Here is a 16,547-nt window from a genome sequence, read left to right on the forward strand (position 1 = left end):
TGGGAGAGCTTCACCATGGAGAGGACTCTGCAGACTCTCAGCCCCTACAGGCAGAGGAAGTACAGGAGAAGATGCAGTGTTCTTGGACTCGGGTGACACTTCAGATCCAGTGCAGCCTGGCTGCACCTAAAACTTTAATGTAAATTGGCCGTGACGTCTGTGCAGGGGCCCAGATTTAGAAGCAGAGCAGGACGCGTCTACCCAGGCTGGTGACAGACCCGGAGCAGTGTTCCCATTGGAGAAAGTGGAGGGCATAGCAGAGGGAGAAAGTGCTCAGTCTGGCCTGGTGGCTCTGTTTTATTAATGATCTGGAAGAGCAGAGGAACAGTGACTTTAATTAAATTTGCCAGTGATATTAAAAGATGTCAGGAGCCACTGCTGAGGACACAGACACCTTGCAGATGGCCCCGGGGGCTTTAGGAAGATAATCCAGGAAAAAAATGAGAGGCCGAGGGCTGAGCTGAGGGGTCAGAGGGTCATCATATGCAGAATGTACGCTAGGCCCACCCTGTTTATCTGTATCTGTTCTGTTTCCAATAGATTTCTGACTGATCTTCCTGCTTTGGTTTTGTCCCTCTTACAGCCACCCTAAAAACCCATCTAGCCAAATTGGTTTTTCTGGAATACAGATCAGACCATGTCATTCTCCTGTTCAAAATCCTATCATTGGCTTTTCACTGCCGTTAGGATAAAATCCCATCTTCTCAGCCTGGCATGTAAGACTTGCCATGAATTGGGTCCTTCCTCCGTGTCCAGCCTCATCTTCTGTCCCTCCTGCCTCACACTGATTTCCCTGTAATCCTGTGTACACAGAGGGCTTTCCTGCCCCACGTCTTTGCTTGGGCTGTTCTCTTTGACTCAGATGCCCTTCCCATTTTCTTTTTCTCTCTTTCTTTCTTCTTCTTTTTTTAACTAAAGTGCACTCATGCTTGAAGCCTCATTTCAGGGATCACCTCCTTCAGAACGCCTCCCTGAATCCCCAAGTTGGCTCAGTGCCCTGCTTGTGTTCGGCAGCATTTGGCCCACACCTTCACTGATGATAGTAGAAATGCCTATGTGTGCACCTCTCCACCCCTGCTTAGTGGTGCCTTGGAGGGAAAACCCCGTGTCATATTTTATTTTGCCCACTGGCCTCTAGGACAGGCCTGGCAAATCACAGGCACTTGTTAATGTTTGTCAAACTGAACTGATAGGAAGGAGAATATTTGGGTGGGAGACAGCCTTGGGCAATCAGGATGCCTTCAGGAAACCTGGGGAGCAGTCAACTCAACCAAATGGTTGGTTCTACTGTGAGAGTACATAGGACAGCAAGATTGCTTCTAAGACCACAGAAGACTGGAAGCTGACTGGGGCTCATGGATGTTCTGCAACAAATTGGGACATCCTAGTAAGGTGGAGTGGTTAGGACCATCAACTTTATGTCATCTCTATGTGAGCTCTGGTTCTGCTACTTCTTTGCTTTATACTTTGAGTAAATGACTCAAATGACTTAACTAAGACTCAGTTTCCCAAAATGTAAAATAGGGATTAAAATAGTACTGATCTCTAACAACAACTAACAGGGTTGTTTGAGGATGAAATACTAGGGTTTGAACTTTATGCACACAATAACTGCTTTTAAGTGTTAGTTACCGTCATTAATACCTTCCTTGTTTGGGGAAGTTCTGGGGATCTCAAGCTGGGTCGCCTCCATGAGTATGCCTTAGGACTGATTAAGAGCTTTCTGGAAACACCAAAGATCAGTTGGGTCTCTAAGGGAGTGCAGTGAACCACCCAGGAAGTAGGGATCTGTGTCAATCAGTGTCTGGGGCTGGAGTTATGGCACAAAAAATGACCATTGGCTTGTTCATCAGAGACATCCCCTCTCCCTCTAACTTCTCAGGCAGAAACCATCTCCTGGCAGAGCTGGAAAGAGCAACTAGGCATCCAGCGGTCGTTTTTCACCTTCAGTTCTAACCACTTGGTGCAGGCAATCCCTGACCACTTTCTTGCCTTATTTTCTTTTATTTGTTCCTTCAGTTCATCTGTTGTCTCAGGGAACAGTCTTTCCAAACTGACCTCTGATTATGACCACGTGATAGCACAGTCCCCATAAAAACCTGTTGCTATAGGTGTCTTTGGGACCGAGGAGAACAAAGACCACGATCCTCCTTAATTGTCCCAGTGAGTAAGAGCAGTCGGAGTCCTCGTCCCCCGTCGATCTGACTGTCCCGTCCCCTGACTGCAGCAGGCCAGCCTCCTCCCTAACCTGTGGCTAGCCCACCCCTCTGGGCTTAGACAGTTGTGCAGCTGCCACTGCCTGTCACCGTGTTGGCTCTTGATTAAAGAGCTGCTGCAGCTGGGCCCACCTGCTGTCCCCTCCTGTGTGGGGCTCATCAGAATTCACAAAGTGTTGGGTTTTCAGAGGTCGAGGCAAGGAGCCAAGATCCATGTCTGTCCGCAGTTCTCCAGGTAGGTGAGTGCTAAACCTATGAGTAGGGTCTCTGTGCGCATCACATGTTATGGGGGCATTTTCAGGCTTTGAATATGGGTACCGATCACCTCCAGCCTCTCTGCTCCTCCACAGTCATTGTCATAGCCTCTTCTCCCCCGAGTGAGGTCAAAGCCCCAAGCACCTGCTGGGATGACCCCTGCCACCTGGACTAACGGGGATTATGGGCCTCAGCAGTTGGCTCCCGTTCTGAGGAATACGAAACCAAGTTAATCCACAGAGCCCTTTGGGAGGAGGGCCTTCAGGGTTACCATATGCACCAGGGTGTGTCCCAAGGGGAACTTCTCTTTGAGTACAAGCCTTGGCAATTGAAAGAGGTCCTACGTAGCCTCTCAAATCTAGTGAGGATTTGTCTACGAGATCTATTTTTTTCTAAATGGCTACGATTCAGACTGTAAAATGACTTTTAAGAAGGCTGATTTCTGAGTGTGTTAGTCTGCTCAGGCTGCCATAACAAAATGCCATAGACTGAGTGGTTTAAACAATGAAAATTTGTCAGGAGGCTGGGATTCCAAAATCAAGATACTGACAATTTGATTTCTGGAAAGAGGTCTCTTCCAGGCTTGCAGATGACTGCTTTCTCCCTATGTCCTCCCAAAATGGAGCACTCTCTTTCTTTTTCTCTCTCTTGTCTTCTTAAATGCCACCAAACCTATTGGATTAGAACCCCACTCTTATGACTTCATTTAGCCTTAATTACCTCCTAAAAGTCCTATCTCCAAATAGAGTCACATTGTGGATTAGGGCTTCAACATAGGAATTGGCAGGAGGATTGTACAATTCCGTCCATAGCAGTGAGGAAGCTTCCCTAGGGCCACATTTATTTATTCCAAAACATAACATTTACTGAGCACCTACTAACTACCTACTAAGGATACCATGATAAACAGAATAGACATAGTCTTTGCCTTTTTGTCATGGTTTAATGGATGAGTTAGTCATCAATCATATAATCCCACAAATACATATGTAATTTCAAAATTTTGTAAGTGCCATGAAGAAATTAAAGGAAAGGAGTTGACCATTTTAGGGTGAAGGAAAGTTTTGTGAGAAAGTGACTTTCAAGCTGAGAGCTAAAGCATTGTTACGAGTAGGGGTGCAAGGAAGAAGTGATATTTTTGGTCATGGGTCATGTTATGGGCAAAGGTCCTGAGGTGGAAAATAAGATGGTGTATGCCAGGACCTGATGTAAAGGCCATCACTGCAGAAATGCAGTGAGAGGGACAGTGGCAAGAGATGAGGGGGACGAGGAAGAAGGTAGCTTGCACGAGGCCCAGCAGGTCATGGTGAGGATGCAGGTCTTTATATTAAAAGTGAGGGGGAAATGCCGAAAGGCTTCAAATATGGGAGTAAGAGCATAGGATTAGGTGTTGTTGTTTTTTTTTTTTTTAAAGATGACAGTGGCTATAAGAGAAGATGGAATAGAAAAAGGTCAGAGTTGGAGTGAGTTCAATGAGAAGGTGACTGAGTAGATTCATCAGGTGAAAAGTAATGGGCTGTGATGGTGGTGAGAGAGATGGGGAGGAAAGTTGATGGGACTCTGTGTTGGACTGGAGAGAGAAAGGCTTGCAAACAGGCAGCGGTTTCCAGGCTGAGAAACCGGGTGGATGGAAGTGCTATTTTTCGAGATGGGAAACGGCAGAGAAGGAGGAGGAGCATGTAGAGAAGAGCAGCATTCTTCCATTACTAACAGTACTCCTACATGCTTGTAACAGAGATGGAAACATGGGCAAGTTGTTTTTTTTTTTTTAGGGTATTGAATAGTTATTTGCAGTCTCCTTCCGTCTGAATGAGGCAATGAGTAGCAAGATAAGTGTAGTTTCAGCTGAATTTCTTCCATTCTTCTGAACTCATGTTCACCTTTTACTGTCTTGAGGTCAGCAGAGGAAGCTGAATTTCACCCCGAAATCTTGCCTACAGATTAAAAAAACTTATTTAGAGTCACTTGCATGTTGTTTATAGTGCTTCCTACCACTTGGCCCTTGCAGTGTTTGGGTTTCAAGTTAGAGTGGCTGACTGATCTTCATCTTCTCGTAACTGGATGCCTAAACTCTTTCATAAGGCTGTCTTGCTGGAGGGCTAAGGACTGCTATGGACTGGGCCTTGGGCACCACTTACAGGGCTTCGGTTGAGCAACATGACAGGTAGTATTCACTGCAGAATCAATTCTCTTGATTTCTCAAGCAATCTCAGAATTACAACTTGCCTCCCTAAATTTTCATCTGGGGAAGGAGTTTTTCCCAACTGGGCTCAACTGCACACAAAGCAAGGTGTTCCATTTGCAGGGGAGTAGTCCAGGATAACAGTTCAATTCAGCGTGTACTCCTGTAAACTTATGTTTTGCAAGATTCTTGAGTATGATGACAGTGTGGTAAGGAAGGCTGAAAACCCTAGAAATAGTAGAAGTGGAGATGAAGATTCCTGTTATACTTGGCCAATTTTAAGTTAATTCTTGAGGATTCTCACAGATAACAAAAGGGTTGGGAGGCAGGACCAAAGGGGTATCAGTTAAGTTTCCATTACCAATATTCCCAGCTATTTTAAGCCAGTTTTCTACTGACTCTACCAGATGGTCCTGAGGACAGAGCAGCTATTTGAGCCTCCCAGTGACATCTATTTTTCCAAGTGAGAGACTGCCCCATATGTTAGTACAATATGTCACTCAAGATGAAGCATCAGTTTGTATTGGTGGGAACCTGCCATTTGTTCTCCTCCTTTTTTTTTTTAAACTTTTTATTTTTTATTGGGGGTATAGCTGATTAATAATGTGATAGTTTCAGGTGAATACTCAGCCATACATATACAGGTATCCATTCTCCCCCAAACTGTTCTCCTTTTCTTCATGCCTTTTTCTGCCTCTCTGATCTCTTCTAGGTCTCTGGCCTGTCAGGAGGACCATTGGTGCTGCAGTGGAAGCCGGCGGCTAAGTCTTGTGTATGGCGTGGTTAAGGTTGCAGCCTCTCACCTCTGCCTTCCTCCATTTTGGGCTGATTACCTTTGTGCTCTTCCTGAATGGTCTTCGGGCAGAGGCTGGCGGCTCAGGGGATGTGCCCAGTACAGGGCAGAACAATGAGTCCTGTACAGGGTCATCGGACTGCAAGGAGGGTGTCATCCTGCCAATCTGGTACCCAGAGAACCCTTCCCTTGGAGACAAGATTGCCAGGGTCATTGTCTATTTTGTGGCCCTGATATACATGTTCCTCGGGGTGTCCATCATTGCTGATCGCTTCATGGCATCTATTGAAGTCATCACTTCTCAAGAGAGAGAGGTGACTATCAAAAAGCCCAATGGAGAGACCAGCACAACCACCATTAGGGTCTGGAATGAAACTGTCTCCAACCTGACCCTTATGGCCCTGGGTTCCTCTGCTCCTGAGATCCTCCTGTCTTTAATTGAGGTGTGTGGTCATGGGTTCATTGCTGGTGATCTGGGACCTTCTACCATTGTCGGCAGCGCAGCCTTCAATATGTTCATTATCATTGGTATCTGTGTCTATGTGATCCCCGATGGAGAGACTCGCAAGATCAAGCACCTACGAGTCTTCTTTGTCACTGCTGCTTGGAGCATCTTTGCCTACATCTGGCTCTATATGATCCTGGCTGTCTTCTCTCCTGGTGTGGTCCAGGTTTGGGAAGGCCTCCTCACTCTCTTCTTCTTTCCAGTGTGTGTCCTTCTGGCCTGGGTGGCAGATAAGCGACTGCTCTTCTACAAATACATGCACAAGAAGTACCGCACAGATAAACACCGAGGAATCATCATAGAGACCGAGGGTGACCACCCCAAGGGCATTGAGATGGATGGGAAAATGATGAATTCCCACTTCCTTGACGGGCACCTGGTGCCCCTGGAAGGGAAGGAAGTGGATGAGTCCCGCAGGGAGATGATACGGATTCTCAAGGATCTGAAGCAAAAACACCCAGAGAAGGACTTAGATCAGCTGGTTGAGATGGCCAACTACTATGCTCTCTCCCATCAGCAGAAGAGCCGCGCCTTCTACCGGATCCAAGCCACCCGTATGATGACTGGCGCGGGCAATATCCTGAAGAAGCATGCAGCAGAACAAGCCAAAAAGACCTCCAGCATGAGCGAGGTGCATGCTGATGAGCCGGAGGACTTTGTCTCCAAGGTCTTCTTTGACCCATGCTCTTACCAGTGCCTGGAGAACTGTGGGGCTGTGCTCCTGACAGTGGTGAGGAAAGGCGGGGACACATCCAAGACCCTGTATGTGGACTACAAAACAGAGGACGGTTCTGCCAACGCGGGCGCTGACTATGAGTTCACAGAGGGCACGGTGGTTCTAAAGCCAGGAGAGACCCAGAAGGACTTCTCTGTGGGCATCATCGATGATGACATTTTTGAGGAGGATGAACACTTCTTTGTGAGGCTGAGCAACGTTCGCATGGAGGAGGAGCAGCCCGAGGAGGGGATGTCTCCCAGAGTACTCAATAGTCTGCCCTTGCCTCGGGCTGTCCTGGTATCCCCTTGTGTGGCCACAGTCACCATCTTGGATGATGACCACGCGGGCATCTTCACTTTTGAATGTGACACTATTCATGTCAGTGAAAGCATTGGTGTCATGGAGGTCAAGGTTCTGCGGACATCAGGTGCCCGGGGCACAGTCATCGTCCCCTTTAGGACAGTAGAAGGGACCGCCAAGGGTGGTGGTGAGGATTTTGAAGACGTATATGGGGAGTTGGAGTTCAAGAATGATGAAACCGTGTAAGTAACCCTTCCATAGTCCATCTGCCTCCATCCCTTGTCGCCCCCTTCTCTCTTGCCCCATGCTTTAAAACTTTCCCTTGTACTTGTGTTAATGTCAAACTTTGGTTCCATCACAGGTATGCCAGATCAGCAGACACTCCTGCCAGGTTCTGCTTCCAAAATCTCCTTCAGTTTTCTCACTTTAAATTGTTTTCGGGCAAGGAATGCTATGGCAGGATCTAAGCACACAGGATCTAAGAACATTTTGTCCACTGAAACTCAAAATGATAGCCGGTGGGGGTGTGGGATGGTGGAAGTTCTGCTGTCAGATTTGGGGAGATTCTTGTGATGAAGCAAGATCTAGGAGATTGCTTGGGTCTCTCCCTCCTCTTCTCAGGCCAAGGGCTTACATGAGCTTTGAAGGCAGTCCTTTCCATTCTGAATCAGTGATAGTCCAAGCTGGACATCCTCAAGAACGTGAGTGGCATTGGCTTATGTTTTTCCAGTACCATATTGCAGTTGTATTGTATAAGCAGATTTCAGGCACCTCTCCTTCAATTTGGAAATTGCAAAATTGATTGAAACTTGGCAGTCTCTTTAGGCATCAATAGACTTATTTTATGGTGTGAGGCTTGCCCAGTCTAGGTGAAATGAATCAATATGGCTTGAGTCCTGGAGGTATATTGGAGAAGCAGAGCTCCCAGGGCAGCAGCCACCAGTCTTTAGTCACAGGTCTAAGCTCCAGAATCTGGCTAAGCAGTGGAGGAGAAGCCTCTTAGGAATTGTGGGGAAAAATACATCTTCTGTGTAGTCATCTCTTTTCACAGTCCAGAGCTCTCCTAAAACACTTCTCAGGTCACTGGCCCATTTAGTCCTTTAGACACTGTGGGTCTTACATTTCTATTGCCTCTGTCACTCTGAGGCCTCTCTGCACTGAAACATCTTGTACTGGGTATTCTGTCCTGTTCTCGGATGGATATCTCTAAAGAATAAAGCAGACTGACTCTGCCCAGGAGACCAGACTTTCCAGGGTTGCCAAGAAGGAAGGGGATGAGAAAGGGAAACCTTGTCTCAGAATTGCTGCTCACATCCACAAGCAATAAGCAGTAGCAGGGGAAGATACGAGGAACCAAAGGGACACATATAGGAAGTGGGAGGTGTCAAACTGCTCCAAGAACCTGCTAAAAGCACTTTCAATGGGAAATGAAAGCTCTCATCTGTAAAGTGGGAATAGCAATAATTTCCTTGCCTCGAGGTGGGCTCTTTTTTGCAGTTCCTCCCAGCTCTAGGATCTTCTGAACTATAGACATAGGCGCTCAGTGTAGGTCATAACCTGCACCAGCCAGATGCCACAGGGGGATACTGTCCCCTGAATTGAAATAGCCATTGACAGATTGATTTATCAGAGCTCTGTTTAGTCATTTTGTGAGAAAGGATAATCTCTTGTTAGCATTAATAAAAACCTGTGCCTTTCTAGAGAATACTATCCCTTTCGGTGTGCTCTGGGGAGGATGCTTATACATCCAAATGAAGGCCCTCACAGCAAGGAAAACGCCCATGAAATTTCATGCGTATTTATGACAATGTCAGTAGATAAGTTACTGTCAGGCATTAAATGACCTCAGCATTGGCCATAAGTGGAGAGACTCATGGTTCCTCCCAGTCAGTACCAATCTGCTGAGGGCGCCGAAGAGTAGTGTTTTGAGAGATCAGAAGTTGGGATCCCAATTTCTTCACCTCATTAGTAATCAACTGTGCACCTGGGATCTCTAAATATGACTAAACCTTCCTCACACCTATGTATGTTTTCAGCTTGATTACTGTCTCGGTGTAAATGAGCCTCATGAATGATCACTTCTGGGTAATATTGGTTATAAATATGTATGAACTTCTACACTTTTGAGATGCTGGCCCAGGTATTCTGAGGTTTCCCATCTTTTCCTTTGCATTATTTTTTTAGACTTCAGTAGAATTTAGACTACCCTCTTGGCCTTCTTCACTGCAGAAGAATGAGTCCCAAACCTGCTAATCTATTCTCACAAAAGGAGGCCTACTTTTGATACTTTAAATTGTAATTTTACAGCTAGAGACAGTATGATACAGCAGGAAAACCATGGGCTCTAAGTATAGTACTCTGTGAATTAGGATTCTGGCTCTAGTACTGATTTAACCACATTGGGGAAATTTTATTAATTTATGAGATTTTTTTCCCCATTGATAAAAAGGAGATCATAATGTCACTCTAGCAGGTCTATTATAATGATTCATGATATTGTATGCAATGTTCCCTGTACATGATATGTACTCAGTAAACAAATTCATTAATAGTAATATTGATGAATTAACACTATTCTTCAGAAGACACCATTGAGGGTATCAGGTTACTTGATTTCCTGTGTCACCCTAATTAATAAGCATGCTAATTTTTTGGTTACCATGAAGCTTACTAATCTAAACTCATAAAATATTGGAGCCAGAAAAGACCTTAGAATAACATCTAGATATTCTAGAGTAGTGTTTCTCAAATTTTAATGTGCTTGTAAACCAACCAGGCATCTTGCTAAAATGCAGATTATGACTCCCAAGGTCTAAAGTAGGGCTTGAGATTCTTCATTTCTAACAAGCTCCAGATGCTTCTGGTTCCCAGAAGCAGAGCTGAAAGGTTCTAAAGCTCTTGACCAAACCATGAAACCTAGGAAGGAAAGTGGCTTTTCAAATGAGTTGCATGATTGGATCATGAATGCTTGCTTTACAGTTCCAGTGTTCAACTCCACCGTAGCTAGAATCTAGCTCTTACCCTGAGACCCTGCTAATTGCGGTAACAGTCTGAACCCTGAAATTGAAACCTTCAAGGGACTCAGACAGAAGCTGTGTGATGCCTGGAACAATTTCACTTTCTATTCCTTCTCTCTTTGTGTAGCTTTATTTTTCCACCGAGCCCGGTGGCCCTGTCACTTTTGCCCTCACGATAATACTCTGAATCTTCAGAACGAAGCCAGGCCTATGCTCTATCAATAATATTAGGTCCATGAATTCATTCATTTGGTTTTATGCTTTACTTCTTCAAACGTGTCCTTAGCACCATGGTAGGATGGAAAAACAAATGCTGGTGTCTGACAAATAGGTGTGAATCCGTCACATATCAGCTGTGTAACTTTAACAAGTCATTTCAGCTGTCTGAGTCCCAGATATTTTGTTGCAATGACAGGAACAATAATACCTATCCTTCGAGATTATGATTAGTACTATATACAGAAAATGCACCTTAGCGCAGTGCCTAAGTGCATCAAAAGTGCTCAGTCACTCAACAGACATTTATTAAATATCTGCTACATCCTAGGTACATTACCAGTACTGGAGAGAAATAAGTGACTAAGATAAGGTGGCATTTTAACTCCCAAGGATCTTATTCTCCAGTGGAGAGGATACAAGGTATACAGACAAATCAAAACAGTTAGGAGAAGTATAGTTTGAAATTAGCTCAATAAAAGGGGAATGAAAGCTTCTCCTTCTGTGCGTGACACCACTAAAGTTTTAAAGTCACCTTCATTAAAGACGTAGTAGTGAAGTAGGTGAAGTGTGAATCATGAAGTAAAATTACATGATTACTTTAAACCCACATTACAATAAACTCATGATATTTGAGAAGGATACTACTGACATCTTTGTGGTCTGGAAGAATCCTGGTGGTTTGTGACTACCACTGGCACATCCTGGGGATTATGGCCTCCGAGCCTCCTGCATGTTAATCTCACTCACTGAGCACATGACTCACTCCTGTATCCCAGGTTCACAGAGCGCCTCTGCAAAAATAAGATTATTACATCTCATTGACCTTTGGGGTCTCTGGGAATAGCCAAAGCCTCAGATGTCAAATATGCAAATGGAAAGATCTACTGTAATTAAATAGCATGGGCCTCCTTCAAAGAATAATGGAGTGTAAGCTGTACCACGCATTTCCCAAGCAAATATAGAATGTTGAAACTGGAAGGTATCTGTCCTCCCAGTTTTACAAATTATGAAATGTGAGAATCTGAGATGCAAAGCGACTTGTCCAAGATCACACAGGTAGATATGATAGAATATTAGACTTTAGAAAGGACTTTTTTGGATGCTACTGATTTAATGTCTCCTTCTCCCCATTTGGACTTTTCCATTTTATTTTTATCCATCAAAATGTTAACTTTGGAAAGTATATGGAAATTCATGGGTGAAAGATGCTCCGGAAGGGCACATCCAGGAGTGTTTATGTGAGTAATGTCTTAACTAAGAATAATAATATATTATAGACTATTTTTAATCTCTTGGTTCACCTTGAAATTGTTCAGGAAGGAAAATATTGAACTCATAGAAAATATTTTTAGAAGCTTTATCTTAGTGATCTCTTGCTGAAAAAAGTGACAAGTGTAGCTGAGACATCTCTTGGTGATGGTTAACTTCAGGCTAGACCTTGTTCCATGAAATAGTGCAGTATTTTTTTCAGAATGATGTAGGCCATTCTCTTCCAGCGGTGTTTTTTCTGTAAAGTTTTAGCCAAAGGCATCTTCCCATCAAAACCTATACAAATAAGGAGTTATCCAGGACACATTTTTCAGATTCTCCAACTTGACTAAACACAGTCGGGTTTTTGCTTTTTCTTTGGCTCAGCAGAGTAACAGGATAGTTTTTATCTGGCCACGGAGGAAGATAAGGGGCTTCCCAAGTAGCGCTAGTGGTAAAGAACCCTCCTGCCAATGCAGGAGACATAAGAGATGCGAGTTCAAGCCATGGGTTGGGAAGATCCCCTGGAGGAGGGTATGGCAACCCACTCCAGTATTCTTGCCTGGAAAATTCCATGGACAGAGGAGCCTGGCGGGCTACAGTCCATAGAGTTGCAAAGAGTCGGATTCGATTGAAGCGACTTAGCACACACACATGCGTAGAGGAGGATCATTTGTTTCTAGAATGTCCTTTCTGCACTTGAGAAAAATCAGAAGCTGCACACTTAGTGCGGGTGGAAGTGCAGTGGAGGTAAAGATATTTCTCCCTTAGCTGGAATCCTTTTCTTTCTCCTTTCTTCAGCCTGCAGTGCTGATTTCCAGCAACAAGCTCTCTTTGTAGTGGTAGGTAAACAGTCCATCCCCAGAACCGTGGCTTCATGGAACTCACAGTGGAGCTGTGTGCTTGGCTCAGAGTGATCCTGAAGAAAGGAATCCATGTCTAAGCCAATAGTTTAATGGGGGAGGGGGGTTTAACAGAATAGTGGAACACTTCAGAAAGGGTTGTTCAACTACAATTTCATCTCTTTGGGGCACAAAGGAATGATTCGAGGCTATGTGGACTCTTCAGCAGAAGCTTTGGATGTTGTGCCCAGAAAGGCCTCTGCTGCTACTGCTAAGTCGCTTCAGTCGTGTCCGACTCTGTGCGGCCCCAGAAAGTGCAGCCCACCAGGCTCCCCTGTCCCTGGGATTCTCCAGGCAAGAAAGGCCCCAGGTCTTGGTAATTTTTTTTTTCTTTCTAAATTACTAAACTTGCCCAAGAATATGTCAAAGAGTGACATATTCCAACTTCAGGATCCATAAAGCACCCCAAGTATACTTAAACTTATATGTCCATAAAGATCGCCAGCAAGTCCAGAACCTTCCTGGTTCATTTGTTTTAGGGTCTAAGGGTGCAGCATCCTTGGCAATACTGGATCGGGCAGCACTCTCTCTGCCTGACTTGGTCAAGGACCACAGGCGACAGAGCATTCTGTGTGCCTGCCCTGGGACTTCTCACTTTGGTCTGCCCTCTGGTATGAGAAAATTCGGGGTGTGCAGAGTTGGAGACTCCACCAAGGAGAATGTCAGGTTGGGCTTGAGGAGAAAGGCACACAGTGACTGGAGATGGTCACATGACCAGCCAATCAGAAAATGAAACGGTCTCAGCCTCAAAGCAGGCTCCCCTGAGCATTGCTTGGAATGATGCTAGTTGGAGTTTCAGGGAATAATAAAGGAATAACAATGAAGATCCTCCCATGGGCCTTGCTTCATTTGTCTGGACTCTTCTGGTTCTTCAGGTCAAAGTTTTCTCATTCACTCACAAGCGTGAAGGGTTACTTGGGCAAAGTGAGGTGGATGAGTGGGGAGGACTCCTCCTTGTCATCCAACTTTCATCAGCTTTCCAGGTGGGTTTGGGTCATACATGAGCACTCATTCCTTCCCCATCCTTGGGCTATACCCCCATCAACTCCGTGAGGAATGGAGTAGAATTCAGAGCTACAGTCTTCAGTTTATTCAAGGTGTTGTTTTCTTGTTGTCCTTTAAAAAGAGAAACTAACCTGTGCTTCCAGAACCAATCACAAGTCCTAGCGTAGAGCAGTGTGTAACTAATAGTTGGGAAGAGGGAACTCCTTGACCTACAAACAGAGCAAAATCCCTGTATTTAAATTCTGCACCATCCAGAAGCATCTTGCAGGAATCACGTGCTTTGAGGATTTTGCTAAAAGACCATGAAGGAAAGCACTAGGTAAACATTTTTAGCTGATGTGATAGTTATCATTCATAGGAATTATAGTTCCACCCTACTATCTTCCACATACACAAATAGGAAGTTATCTGGCTAAGTAGAGAAGAAGATAAAGTTGAAAGTAAAATTTATTCATTATGGAAAAACTTGTTTTTCTAAAACTGAGTCACCACTTGGTGAGTGTATATATTTGAGTTCAGTTTTCAACGTGGCAGCATCCTGACCCTTTCTAGTGAAGGGTCAGCATGACATGGACACAGCCTGGTTAACCTGCTCTTGCCTGAGCCCAGTTCACTTACCCCTTGGTGATAAGGGTTCGTGAAGATCCAGTTAGTTATAATGCAGACAACTCTTTAACATGGATACTTTAGTTAGTACTTTCAAAATGAGTGACATCTCGATAGTAGCTTCCTATTCAGACTATGGCTGTGGAACAAGTTATGGATTAGAGATGATGAATTCTGCCATTTCTTTGTAGTAGTCCGTCTTTTTCCAGAGCCCTTGGTCTTGATTGATCTCCCTTTTGGTTTCCTCCTTGTGCTCCTGTGTGATTTCTCCTTGGGACCCTCCTGACCCCCTGACCCTCTCTTTCTGAGCTGTACTCATGGAAGGTGTACCATACCACCATCCCTAGGGCTAACCCTGGACCTGACTGCACATATTCTGTGTGTTCACTTTATTTTCCTGCTTGTACCTTCCTTTTTGCTTGGATGTTTTCTCTTACACTTGCTCTCTCTCCTAAACGTCCTTGGCTGCCTCCTTTCTTTCTTTACTGTATATGCTCCAGGAGCTGCTGATACTTATGCCATGTTTTCTACCACTACTCGAGCTCAGTCCCTTCCTCCTCACGTCCTTTAGTCCCGTCTCCTGTCTTACTCCTATTCTATTCCCTACGTCTGCTTCCTTCGCACTGTGGGCATCTGTGTTTGGACCGCCTTCTGTCTACTGTCTAATCTGTGATTTTCTTGAGTGACCAAGAGTGTGCTGTGGGTATCCCTCAAGAAAGCCTGGCATTTGGATAGAAAGAACTAGCCTCATGATAATACCAAGAAGACTGATATCTCCCAGGAAACAGACCACTCACTGTGGTGCACTTTTTTTTTTTTCCTTCACCACATAGTATTTGACTTTTAAGACTAGATGATTGAATTGTAAGGATCCAGCATAGGCTGGAACTGGTATCAGAAAGGCATCAGAGCCTTAGGGACCACCTTCTGTGTCTAACACTCTTCCTCTCAGCCACATGTCTGTCTCCTGGCATCTCTGCTCCTCTCTGTGGTCTTCTCCCTTATTGCTTCAATGAAACCTCACAGCCCAACAACCCTATTTCCTACCTGAAAAGATCTTTCTATTCATCTACCCCAGATTCTCAAGGGAGGGACTCTGTTGTTTCCCTCCCTCACCTCCACCCTTCCCCACCCCCCAACTTAATTATATCAAAGGCCACTGGCCAGGTACATATTGGTTGCCCTGGGTTAAGTCATGTTTCTGTCCATCGCCAACTTGATGGTTAATCTGCCATAGTTGGGTGGTGGGGTGGGAAAATGAAGTTGCCCAGGGGTCTCGATGGTGAGCTACCTAAGCAGCTGTGTCTCTAAGTGGTGGACAGTGTCACTTAGAAGGAAGTCCTGGGCAAAACAGTCATCTGTCACCTCAAAACTGACACAGTATGTAAGGCTTGCCGTACCCCTGCTGCTGCTGCTAAGTCGCTTCAGTCATGCCCGACTCTGTGTGACCCCATAGACGGCAGCCCACCAGGCTCCGCTGTCCCTGGGATTCTCCAGGCAGGAACACTGGAGTGGGTTGCCATTTCCTTCTCCAGTGCATGGAAGTGAAAAGTGAAAGTGAAGTTGCTCAGTTGTGTCCGACTCTTCGCGACCCCATGGACTGCAGCCTACCAGGCTCCTCCGTCCGTGGGATTTTCCAGGCAAGAGTACTGGAGTGGGCTGCCATTGCCTTCTCCAGCCGTACCCCTGAGAGAGTGCTGGTTTTACTGTGATCAGCGCTGGCGCGGTAGGCTGGAGAACCGGAGAAACAGCCACCTCTGGAGCCCTCAGCACTACCATGGCCATCCAGCCAACCACAGAGTCGGCAGCCGAAATTAAACTGGCTTCTGCCCAGATCAACAGAAAGCATTCCTAGTGGGTGATGCTCAGTGGCACAAGTCTCCAGGCCACTGGGATTGTTCCTCCCGCTTTGCCCTTTTCTGGTCCGTCGTCTCCAGGAGACGAGCGTCAGAAGATACTCTGTCGTCATTTTCAGGTGCACTTAGTTTGGGTCCTGAGTCACTATCCAGCCTCTTCCTGGGTTTGGGTTTCCAGAGCAGCCTGTATTCCCAACCGGGACAGAAAGCATCCCTGCCACTTCATGCTCACCAGGGATAGAATGACAGCCTCTCCCTTCCCACCCTCCCCTGCTAGACAGCTGGTCTGCTGGACTTAGCACAAGCCAGCGGGCACCCCCACCCCCTTATCTTTGCAGCTGTAACGTGATGCCTCTCCAGGAATTCCCCGGAAACCACTGCGTTCTCATCTCCAGGTGGCACAGAGCGCAGCTCTGTCGGGTGGCCATGCCCCAGGGCACACGGCTGGGTGTAACACAGGACTCTCTCTGGGTCAGTTCCCGTCAGTCTGTCGTGGCTGTCCAGGGAGCCATCTTGGAAAGGAGTTTTGAGGCTGTGTCTGGACTCAGCTGTGGATGTGAGAAGAAAAGCCAAATATCTGCCAGCTCTAGTCCTGGGATGAGAGATGGGAAGAGTTTCATGGGATAAAGTAGGAGTCTCCATTTCACTGAGGTGCGTTAGCATGAAGTTGTCACCGTCTCTCCAATACTGGGCCAGTCCTAAGGGAAAACCTCAGTGAATCACTC

General features: G+C 45.7%; 1 protein-coding gene across 7 annotated transcripts in view; it reads left to right on the forward strand.

Annotated features, from left to right (window-relative positions):
- The window catches only part of SLC8A3 (solute carrier family 8 member A3), a 159,976-nt gene that overhangs the window by 16,287 nt on the left and 127,142 nt on the right, over positions 1 to 16,547 (forward strand). For all 7 annotated transcript variants that reach the window (XM_043920238.1, XM_043920242.1, XM_043920243.1 and 4 more), the window contains one exon: positions 5,366 to 7,211. In XM_043920238.1, coding sequence (XP_043776173.1) covers positions 5,428 to 7,211 — 1,784 coding nt within the window. In that variant the 5' untranslated portion in view covers positions 5,366 to 5,427. The remainder of the gene's footprint in view (positions 1 to 5,365; positions 7,212 to 16,547) is intronic.

This window comes from Cervus elaphus, chromosome 12 (assembly GCF_910594005.1).
Source record: "Cervus elaphus chromosome 12, mCerEla1.1, whole genome shotgun sequence".
In the NCBI taxonomy this organism is placed as follows: domain Eukaryota; kingdom Metazoa; phylum Chordata; class Mammalia; order Artiodactyla; family Cervidae; genus Cervus; species Cervus elaphus.